The sequence below is a fragment of the Sminthopsis crassicaudata genome, chromosome 2 (genome assembly GCF_048593235.1).
Source record: "Sminthopsis crassicaudata isolate SCR6 chromosome 2, ASM4859323v1, whole genome shotgun sequence".
Taxonomy (NCBI): domain Eukaryota; kingdom Metazoa; phylum Chordata; class Mammalia; order Dasyuromorphia; family Dasyuridae; genus Sminthopsis; species Sminthopsis crassicaudata.
In genome coordinates, this window is record NC_133618.1 from 463,850,278 (window position 1) to 463,862,460 (window position 12,183).

Consider the following 12,183-nt stretch of genomic DNA (forward strand, 5'->3'; position numbering starts at 1 on the left):
TTCATGACTATCCATCCATCTTTTCTTTGCTTCCTTGTAGGTTTGGGGGGTGTGGTGTGTGTGTATGTGTGTGTGCGCGCGCGAGCCAGCGCTTTACTGTGTACTTTTTACTTTATTCTTGTTTTCTCTTTTCATCCCTCCCACCTTCCTCTAACAGGCTACAGGTAAGCATGAGTACATAAATATAGATATAGATAAATATATTCATATTCACACCCACACAATACGTATACTACACAAATATATATACATATATATATATATATATACATATGCATTTACACATATATAGACATGCATCTAAAACAATATTAACATGGCTAATCTACAATGTAGATTTCTATCTTGATTGAATTTTTAAGTTTGACTTTGAGATCAATGATGATACTACTTTTTTTCCTAAGAAATTTTTACTTCTGATCTTTTTTATAGTGTTTGCATATATCTCTTATTTTTTATCCCTGCTAACTGTTCTACTTATTCTACTAATTCTAGATAACACTTCATTTTAAAGATGAGGAACCTGAGCACCAGAAAGAAGAAACTGACTTGTACAAAGTAACAAGTAGAAAGTAAAAATTAGACCGTAAAAGAGCTGAAAAGTAAACAAAGATCCTCTCTGATTCCAAATTTAAAGCTCTTTCCACTATACCCTAGAAAAACTACTTTCTTTCAAATCATCAAATACTATAACTTTCTAAGACCAACACAAAACTGAATACCTATCTAGAACACTGGCATCCCTTCTACTGCCCACCTCCATAAGAGATCTAGAACCATTAGACTGAAAGAGGCTTTGGAGACTAGCGTAAACTCCTTGAGAAGAGCCGTATTTTAAAAATTACTGCCTCCTCTCCCATCACCACTATACATAATTATTTCTTTCAGTGAATATACAATGTCTTTCTTACAATAGGTATTCATCAAATGTTTTTGATAGCACCAATTTTTTTTTTCAATTGGAAACCATAGAACGAAATAGATCATAGAATATAAACTATCAAGCGTGAGAAAGTGAAATATCGCGAGATAAAGGAAAGAGTTGGTTTTAGAGTCGGAGACTTGGGTTCAAACTCCATTGCCCTATGAGCTCTGGGTCTCAGTTTACTCATCTGTAAAATAAGGCAGTTGGTCCAGACTAGAGACTTATTTTTTCAGCCTCCTTTTCCTGCTCCAATAAGGATGAAAACGATCCTTAGAAAATTTTAGGTCAGAACTGAAAAATGAATAAGGGCAATAGCCTATCAAAATCGGACACTTCAGAAAACGATAACAATAGGAAGGCCCAATTTAAAACAATTGAAGAGAGGACATGGAATGGCAAAGCTGGGAGTGACTTAAAAAATTAAAATGTTAGAACACAGAACTTAGCGCTGGGAACCTCTTCCAATTCCCCTTCCTTCTCCCTCCCTCTCCCCCCACCACTTAAAAAAGAGAATCTGGAGCCCGGGAGGTGGAGTAATTTAAGTGTCTGTAACCCTGACGAGATGAGGAAAGGTGGTCCTGAGTTCTGGAGCCCCAAGGGTCTGCCCGAGTATGGAAGCAGGGCTGGCTTCCGTGGACCACCTTGCCCCTTCACAGGCAGCTAGGCAGAGGCCAAAGGGGCGGGATGGAGGAGCTCACCTCCCTCCACTTGAGCTGCCTAAGGCTGATCTTGAGGGCGTCCAGGGAGGTCCTAGCCTTGGAGCTGTCCACGGTGACAGTGAGAGGCCGGCGGCTCCGGGACGCGTCAGGCGCACGCAGTCCAGCGGCCTTCTTGCCTTTCTTGGTCCTGGTCCTGGGGACCGGGCGGGGGCAGCGTTCCTGGTTGCTGACGTCGCCTGACTCAGCCGCATTGGGGGCTGTCAAGGGGGCTGGGGAAGGGACCGAGGTCTGAAGCTCGGCCTCTGCGGGCTTTTCGGGCTCGGGCTCCGGCTTGGGCTCGGCTTTGGGCTCGGGCTCAGGCTCAGCATTAGACTCGGGTTCAGCGTTGGGCTCGGGCTCGGGCTCGGGCTCGGGCTCCGGCACCTCGAACTCTGGCAGCCGCTCGTTCTGCTCGGCCTCGGGCTCGGGTTCCCCCTCTGCGTTGAGGTCCTCCAAGGCCGGCAGGTCCGCAGGCCCATCCCCGCAGGCCCGCTGCATGGCGCTCACTGTTGCTCCTGCTTTCCTGGCCCCCGCAGGAGCAACCCCCACAGTCCCCACTGAGCCCCGCGCCGCACAGCAGCGGTAGCGGTCCGAGCTGCTCCAGCCCGGCTGGTTGCCATGATCGCCTCTGGTTGACAACCGCGGCCGCCTTGGGACGGGGCGCGAGAAGGGACAATCAAGAGCCCAGCCTGGGAGACCTCATAGGAGGAGCATAATCACGTGGTCTATTTGTCACAGAGGCTTTGAATACCATGTTTGAAACGGGCGGCCGAGCCCTTTTCTGCCGTTTCTCTTCTTTTTTTTCTCTTCTTTTTCTACCCTTCCATTCACACTCTTCTCCGTGAAGATTTCTTCTTTCCCTCTCCCTTTCTCCCTTTTTTTCATTTCCTCCTTGCTTTCTCTCTTTTTCCCTCGTTCTCAAACCCAGGACTCTTTACATTGCATTCGCATTTCCCTAGTGGACGGAACCATCCTGTGAGGCAGGTCGTGCGAGGAATGTGGTCTCCGTTTTACAGATGAGGAAACTGAGATTCAGGAAAGAAAAATGACGTGCCCGAGCGACCTTTAACAGTATCAGGTCTCAAAGGATGGAGCACAGAGCCTGGAGTCAAATGCGGTGTCAGACACTCACTAGTTGTGTGATCCTAGGCAAGGATCTCAACCGCTGTCTGCCTCAGTTTATTCATCTGTAAAATGGAAATAACATAGCACCTGCTCCCCAGGATTGTTGTGAAGATCAAATAACAGTTATAAAGCTTTTAGCACACACTATATAAAAGTTACATGCTATATAAAAGTTGTAATGTTATTACTTTCCCCTTCCATTAGTTTATAAAAATAGTGTACTTATTAGGTACTTAGGAAAGTGAAGATACCCCCCCCCTCCACCCTGAAAGAATCAGCTGTAACATTATTTACGCAAAGTCCCGCAGTTTGTTACTGTTGCTGAAATTTGATATGAGGTCGTCTGATTGGGAATCCACGCCAATTTCAGTTGTGTTCTTGCTATCCTGCATTGACTGTTTACATTATGCAGTAGAAAGAGAGCTGGATTTGGAAGCAGAGGACCCGGGTCCAGCTCCTAACTCTTTCCCAAGGGACACTTAATCTCCCTAAACATCTGTTTCCTCACCTATAAAACTGAAGAGGTGAACTAAATGAACTCTAAGTCTCTTCCAGCTTTAAATCTATAATTCTATGTTCATATATTTGATTCATATTTTCACAGAAACTCCTAGAGGTCATCTAGTAGTAACAAACAAAAAATAGAATCAGATTCCTGGGGGCCACATATTTACATTATTTATGTTGCACTGTATTTTCATTTATTTTCTTAAATATGTGTCAATTACCTTTTAATTTGGTTTTGGCCAGCTGCGTTATAGGCAACCTCAAGTCTGACACCTCAAATTCTAGTCAGTCCTCCTCAGGATTAGATAAGAAAAATTTGTTTCAAAGAAGTTGTGACTGAGTTAGGAATGAAGTTCAACGCTCCCAATTCTCAGTCCAATGCTCTTTCCACTGTTTGTGCAAACTATAGGTTTTTTTATTTTATTTTTCCACTTAAAAAAGTAAAAAAATGTTGAACTATATGAATTCTGTAGCCACAGGCACAAACTTTTTTTAAAGGATTATACTGACTTTTTGCCAGAGTCTATTAAAACCTTTGTCTCTTTTGTGCTTTCTAATGTTAGCAGCTACCATTACTTCCAATGTTAAGGATTCTTGGAAAGTTGATAATGAAAAACGAGGATAAAGGAGAGTAGTATAAAGGAGGAAAACAATATGTAGTCAAACATAACTAAATAAAGAACTCTGGAAATCTAACTGAATCCCAGGCTGATAGCTGTGTGACCTTGTCAAGTCATATTTCTCTCAGTCTTAGTTTCTTTTTCAAATAGAGACAATAGCACCTGGATTTGATATCTTGTTCTTATAAGAATCAAGTGAACAGTAAATGGAAAAGTTCTTTTTAGAGAAGCAGAGATAATAAAATTGAATAGCAAGAAATACATCTGAGCTTCCCAACCCAACTCCTGGACAAAGATTTAGAAAAAGCACCACACCAGGTGCCAGTGAGGAAATTTAGGAAAATGTGAAAATAAGTCATATTTCTAACTAGATCAGCATAGGGAGGAAGAGAGGTCTGCAGACATTAAAGAATGGGTCTGGCCAGCAGCATATAGCACAGAATTCCAGGATACAGGATTTTAAAAAGAACATACACTGTTCAACATTAGCACAGTGCTTCACATATAATATACGCTTAGCAAATGATTATTGATGACTGAGCCCGCAATTATGTCTTTCTGAACATGTAAAACTTTTCAGCAAGCTGACAAGTCCAGCAGTGTGCTACCAGAACTACATCCAGGGGAAAGCTCACAGGTTTCCTGGACCAAAACACAGGTAAGGGACATGCAGACCAAGTGAACAGTAAAAAGATTTTGTCTTGGATCAAACCACTTTTGGAACTGTATGTCCTCAATCTGAGCTGACTTTGTGATCCCACAATAAACTCAATACCCCAGAAAAGGAACAAAAGGACCCAAGAGGAAGATGCAAATTCAACTGAGACATTTACTTTAAAAGTTCTCAGAGCATAACTTTTATATAAATCTAAAATCAACAAGTAGGTTGAAAGAATGAGAAGGGAAAAAAAGAATACCAATACAAAAAGCTATTATGTCAGGAACACCCAAGACATAAACCTAGAAGTAGAGAAAGACTCCAAAATATCTAAAAGCAAATCCTTAAAGAAAACTACAGCTTGAACAATCAGAATCACTGAAAGAGATGAAGCAAGAGTTTTTAAAAGAGCTAAAAACATTTTTTAAAAATCAAATGACACAAGGAAATTAGAAAAAGAAATGAATGCTATGGGAAAAGTACATAAAACACTATTTCTAGGAATACTAAACTTCCTAATCATATCCAGTTAAAGGAAGGTTGTTTGTTTGTTTGTTTGTTTGTTTTGGGGGGGATGTTTTTCTAAACAAAAGTCTCACTGAAAATGTTTTCCAATGGCAAAGCCTTTCTTCAGTAAAACTAGAGGATTGTATTGTTGGTGGAAATAGAGGGGTGAAAGAAAAGGAAAAACAGGGCCATGTATGGTAATGTAATATTAATGTGACACCAATGTTATTTGTTATTTGTGGCATTCTAAGTCTGGAGAAATAAGGGAGTGCAATAACTGACTTAACCACCAAGTGGAGCTCTCCTAGAGCTCTTGCTCAGTGAGCCTATAGTGGAAATAGTCATCAAGTGCATAGTAGCTTCTAATAATTCACTTTTATTCCGTTTTCATTTAGGTAATATATTTCTTCTTTCTCTTTTTCTTGATTATATTGGCTAATGGTTTATTTAGTCAGTAACAAACATTTAAAAACTGGGGATACCAAGATATAAGAAGAAAAATACACACCCTACTCTTTGTTATTCCTGTTTATTAGTATTTTTAAAAATCAATCCAATGACTTTAATTTAAATTTTTGTTTTTATATTTTGTTTTATGTAAAGTCCAGGCTAGCTCCCTGGAGGCCTCAGGATCAGCCAAAGTCAAGATATATTAAAGTCCTTAGTCTTTAGGAGGAGAAGTGAAGGAGACAGACAAACTGCCTCTAAACTCCTGGATTCTGGAGTACAAAGTTACCAACTTCTCTCCTCCTCCTGTTGCAGCAAAGCAAGTCTCTGGCTTGTCTCAACCCACCCTCTACTCCTTACCTACGATTATCTTAACATCAAACATTGAGTAAGCACCAAACAGTGAGAAGAGCCATTTATCCAAAACAAATGCTAGTAGAGTCATTGTCTCATATGGAATAGGTAATTAGCCTTAAGTGCTCCCTTGTCTGATTCAAGTACACCTTTTTCAGAGTTTTAACCCTTTACAATTTCACATCAGATTCATTTCTGAATTTATACCTTAATCATTCTCTACCCAGAAAATCATCTTCCATAATAAAGTGGGGGAAAGAAAGGGTAGGAAAAAAGTTTAGCAAAACTAAGCAACACGTCAACTTAGTCTGGTATTATATAACAATGTCCCACACCCAGTGACCTCAACCTCTGCAAATAAAGGAAGGAGATATAAATATGTCTCCCTGTCTCAACGACATTATTGGGGAGAAAGTAGTTGCAGGACAGAGGAGGTATAGCTTAGAGAAGGCTGAATAGTGTGACATAGACCCAAATAGATATTATCATCACTTTGGTGCAGCCCCTCATCACTTTATCCCTGCAATACTGCTGCTTGGTCACCATTTCTCAGTCTTTTCCCTGTTCAAGACCATACCATTCCACCTAGCTGTCCAAGTGATCCTCCTAATTACCAACCCCCTTAATGCCAGTGCCTTTTCTCTAAGGTTGCTCAAATTCATCTTGTATATATCTTATTTGTACAGATTGTTTACATATTGACTTCCTCATGAGATTGTGAGGACTTTGAGTACAGAAAATGTTGAATTTTTTTTCTTTCCTTTATATCTTCAATCCTTAGCACTGTGATCAGTACACGGTAAGTGCCTGACAAATGCTTGTTCACTTATTGACTTGATATTTCCTTATTTCTTCTCCAAGAAAATCTTGGTCATTATAATTAGACAATATTTAGGGATTTGTTTGGTCTTTCCATTTGTATTGTTGTAATTATTGTATATCTTTTTCTTGCTTTGCTTTTTTTTTTTTACTTTTCATCAGTTCATATGTTTATCCATGTATTTCTGAATACTTCATTTGTACTTATTTTTTTCAGTATAATAACATTCTTTTATAAAATTATATTTTTTCATTCAGCAAAAATTCACCTTCTCTCCCTCCCATCTCCACCCTCTACTAAAAGAAAGTTATTTCCCTTCTAATCATTTACTAATAATGGTTTCTCATAATGATTTGAGGCATGCCATAAAACTATAAAACAAAATAATTTCTCCCAGTTTTGTTAAATTAATGTTCATATAACAAGCTCTTCTGAGGTTTTCCCCACTGATCAATGTTGTTGTTAGAATGTAAAGTGAAAATTAAGCAATGTTGTATATCAAAATATTTCACCATTCCAAATGTATTTTCTTGTCAAAATCACCTTTTCCTCAGGACATATTCATAGAAATGTTTTCATTCTTCTAGGAGAAGAGTAAGGTCTCCTTGATTATTTGAGGGGCTCCTTAGATCATTTAATGATTTAATTATTTAAGGATAATAAAAGATAAGTAGCTACCAAAAAATGAGAATAAAAGGAAAACTTAACTCCTGTTATAAGTAATACACATTTGCACATTGGCAATATCCAAAAAAAAAAAAAAAAAGCCTCATCCTATCTTATTAATCCTTCACTTCTATATCAGGAGGTAAAGGGTATGTTTCATTATCATTCCACTGGTTTTGTGGCTGATCATCATGTTAATCAACTATCAACATTGTCTCTACTAATTGTTTTCTTGGTTTTGTTCACTCTGCATCAATTCCTACAAGTCTTCCCAGGTTTCTCTGAAGCCATCCTTTCATCATTTCTTACAGTAAAATAGTATTTCATCACATTCATATGCCACAATTTGTTCTGCCATTTTTCAGTTTTGGACACCACTTCAAATTACTATTCTTTGCTACATTATAAGGGGGTATAAATATTTTTGTACATCCTTAGGGTATGTTTTGCCTAGGACACTTTACCTTCCTTCTAATTCTCTCTTTCCCTTCTCCCTTTTTTCCTTCATTAACCTGTTGAATGAAATGTTTTTTTGTACTCGTGTGTACTCATGTCACATGACCAATTGAAATGAGAATGAAATTTAAATGTTAACATCTTTCTCCACTATTCCTTGTTTGTATAGATATCTACTTGTTTCTCCTGATTACTTATATAAGATAATTTCTCCTAACTTTCCTTTCCTTTCCCTCCATCCCTCGCATATTCCTCTTCTCTTTTTTTCATTTTTAAAATCTCTAAGACATAACAGAACTACTTCAGGTTTTGTCTAATTAGATTCCATTTGTGACCCATGATGATGATAGCATTTGAGAGAGTTAAGTGGCACAGGATAAAACACTGGGACCGGAGTCAAGAAGATCTGACTTCAAATGTAGCCTCAAACTAGCAGTATGACCCTGACAAATTACTTAATCTCTGTCTGCCTTAGTTTCTCAACTGTAAAATGAGGTTCATTAAAATACCTACTTTCCCAGGATGGTTATGAAGATTAAATGAAATAATATCTGTAAAGTGATTAGCCCAAATGCCTGGTATATAGTAGATGCTTAATAAATGTTTGTTCCATTCTGTTCCTGTTCAAAGGGGTAAATGTATCACATTCCAACATTTGAATATAAGCAGCTTATCCTCGTTTAGTCATTTGTCATTGTTCATTTGTATTTATCTTTTTATGTTTCTCTTAACTCTTGTGTTTGAACTTTAAAATTTCTGTATAGTTCTGTCTTTTAATCCATAATTCTTGGAAATTTTCCATTTATTATTGGCTCTAAATTTATATCTTTTGCCTTTTGGAATGTTATTCTTTATAATGTTGGCTGCAAAATCACGTGTGGTGTAGTGGCTTGTTGGCATCTGAATTCTTCCTTTTTAGCTGCTTCCACTATTATTTTTCTTTAACCTAAAAAGCTTTGGATTTCAGGTATTAACATTCCTTGGAGTTTTCATTTTGAGATTTCTTTCAGAAAATGACTAGTAGGTTCTTGAGGTTTTTGGTTTTGTTTTATTTGGGGTTTTGGAGGGTTTTGCTTTGTTTTGTGTTGTATTTACATGTTGCTTTCAAATTCTAAGAGATATAAACAGTTTTCTTTTATGATTCATTGAAATATTGTGCTTTACCTCTATTATTGGTCATAGCTTTCATTTAAACCAATGATTCTTTTTTAAATAGCTTTTTATTTACAAGATATATCAACATTGACAATTGCAAAACTATTGTTCCAACTTTTCCCCTTCTTCCCCCCACCCCTTCCCCCAGATAGCAGGTTGATCAATATATGTTAATTATGTTAAAGTATAAGTTAAATACGATATATGTCCAAACAGTTATTTTGCTATATAAAAAGAATCAGACTATGAAATAGTGTATAATTAGCCTGTGAAGGAAATCAAAAATTCAGGTGGACAAAAATAGAGGGATTGGGAATTCTATGAGTGGTTCACAGTCATCTCCCAGAGTTCTTTCCCTGGGTGTAGGTGGTTCAGTTCATTACTGCTCTATTGGAACTGATTTGGTTCATCTCATTGTTGAAGAGAGCCACGTCCATCAGAATTGATCATCATATAGTATTTTTGTTGAAGTATATAATGATCTTTTGGTCCTGCTCATTTCACTCAGCATCAGTTCATGTAAGTCTCTTCAGGCCTTTCTGAAATCATCCTCCTGTAGACCAATGATTCTTAAATTTTTCTCTTCAATTTGTTTTCCAGGTCAGTTGTTTCTATTATAAAATACCTTATATTTTCTTATTTTCCCAGTCTTTTCACTTCATTTTAATATTTCTTGCCTCATGGAGTTGCTTGATCAAAATTGTGTACCTCTTATGCCAAGTTATTAATTCCCTTTTAAATTCTTTCTTCATAATTTTCATTATTTTTCCATTTTTTTCTTCTCACCCCCTCATTTCATTTATAAAAAAGCAATTTAGACTTTTTAAAAAGAACTTTAAAAATGAACTTTTACTTCATTTCTTTCAAGAACTTTGGCTAAATTTGAACCCAGGTTGTATTTTTCATTGAGACTCAGCATGTAGATATTTGGGAATCATTTTCTTCTTTTGGAGTTTTCATCTTTACTTTCCCTGCTGCCATAAAAACTCTTTTTAGAAAAATATTTCCCCAGTTACATATAAAAAACATTTTTACCATACATATATATTCTTTTTTACATATTTCCTTATGAATCATGATGGGAGAGAAAAATCACAACAAAGGGATAAAACCACAAGAGAAAAAAAAACAGAAAAAAAAAGAGAAAAAGTGATAGCATGTGTTGATTTATATTCACTCTCTATAGTATTTGCTCTAGATGTGGATGGTCTTTTCCATCCAAAGTGTATTGGGATTGTTTTGTGTCACTGAATTTCCAAGAAGAGTCAAGATGATCATAGTTGATCATTGCACAAACTTGTTGCTGTGTACAACATTTTCCTGGTTCTACTTTTTTCATTCAGCATCAGTTCATATAAATCTTTCTAGGCCTTTATAAAATCAGCCTATTCATCATTTTTGTAGAACAATAATATTTTATAACCTTCAAGTTCCATAACTTGTTCAGCCATTCCCCAATTGATGGACATCTGTTCATTTTCCAATTCTTTGCCACCACAAAAACAGCTGCTGCAAGCATTTTTGTTCATGTGGGTCCTTTCCCTCCTTTTATGATTTCTTTGGGATACAGACCCAGTAGTAATATGGCTACATCAAAGGGCATGAACAGTTTTATAGTCCTTTGGGCTTAGTTCCAAATTGCTCTCCAGAATGGTTAGATCATTTCACAATTCCATCCACAATGATTAGTGTCCCAGTTTTCCTACATTCCCTCCAACATTTATCATTATCTTAGCCAGTATGATAAGTGTAAGGTGGTACCTCAGAGTTGTTTTAATTTGCATTTTTATAATGACTGATAATCTAGAACATTTTTTCAAATGATTATAGATGGCTTTAATTTCTTCATCTGAAAATTATCTATTCATATCCTTTGGCCATTCAATTGAGGAATGACTTGTATTCTTATAATTTTGGCTCTATTTTTTATATATTTTACAAATTAAGCCTTTATAAAAAATATTGATTTAAATTTTTTCCCTAGATTTTTGCTTCCCTTCAATCTTGGCTGGGTTGGTTTTGTTTGTGCAAAATCTTTTTGATTTAATGTAATCAAAGTTGTCCATTTTGCATTTCATGATGTTCTCTAGTCTTCTTTGGCCATAAATTCCTCGCTTATCCAAAGTTCTGATAGGTAAACTACCCCTTGCTCTCTTAATTTGCTTATAATGTCACACTTTATGCCTAAATTATGTACCTATTTTTACCTTTTTTTATGGGATGTGAGATGTAGGTCTATGCCAAGTTTCTAACATTTTATTTTTCAGTTTTTCCAGCAATTCTTGTAAGATAATGAGTTTTTATCCCAGAAGCTGGAGTTTGGAGGTTTATAAAATACTAGATTACTATAGTCATTAATTATTGTGTCACATGTATCTAACCTATCACTGATCTACCACTCTTTTTCTTAGCCACTACCATATAGTTTTTGATAACTACTGTTTTACAATAGAGTTCTTGTTTTGGTACTGCTAAGCTGCCATCTTCTGTTGTTTTTTTACACTAATTCATTTGATATTCTTAATCTTTTGTTCTTCAAGATGAATTTCGTAATTATTTTTTCTAGCTCTATAAAATATTTTTTGGCAGTTTGATTTGTATGGCACTGAACAAGTAGACTAATTTAGGCAGCATTGTCATTTTTATTATATTAGTTAGGCCTACCCATGATCAATTGATGTTTTTTTCAATTTTTAAATCTGACCTTATTTGTGTGAAAAGTGTTTTGTAATTGTGTTCATATAGTTCCTAGGTATGTCTTGACAGGTAGACACCCAAATATTTTATTTTGTCTACAATTATTTTAAATGGAATTTCTCAATTTCTTGCTGCTGGGCCTCATTAGTAACACATAGAAATGCTGATGGTTTTGTGTGGGTTTATTTTACATCCTGTAACTTTATTAGAGCTGCTAATTGCTTCAAGTAGACTTTTGGATTTTTGGATGACTTTGGATGATTCTCTATTCAGATCATCTACAAAGAGTGATAGTTTTATCTTTTCATTGCCTACTCTAATTCCTTTAATTTCTTTTTCTTTTCTTATTACTAAAGTCAACTTTTCTAGTACAATACTGAAAAATAGTGGTGACAATGGACATCCTTATTTCACCCTTGATTTTATTGGGAATGAGACTAGTTTCTCTCCATTACAAATAATGCTTGCTGATTGTCTTAGAAAGATGCTTATCATTTTAAGAAAAACTCCATTTATTCCTTTTCTCATTAGTGGGTTTTTTTTTTTTG

The 12,183-nt window shown here is 36.5% G+C and overlaps 1 protein-coding gene across 5 annotated transcripts in view; it reads right to left on the reverse strand.

The window, feature by feature from the left end:
• The window catches only part of TTLL11 (tubulin tyrosine ligase like 11), a 250,784-nt gene extending 248,512 nt beyond the window's left edge, over positions 1-2,272 (reverse strand). For all 5 annotated transcript variants that reach the window (XR_012486781.1, XM_074292973.1, XM_074292977.1 and 2 more), the window contains exon 1: positions 1,624-2,272. Coding sequence is in view for 4 of the 5 variants with exons in the window: in XM_074292973.1 (XP_074149074.1) it covers positions 1,624-2,121 (498 nt within the window). In the remaining variant the exon portion in view is untranslated. The remainder of the gene's footprint in view (positions 1-1,623) is intronic.
• Positions 2,273-12,183: the final 9,911 nt, after the last annotated feature.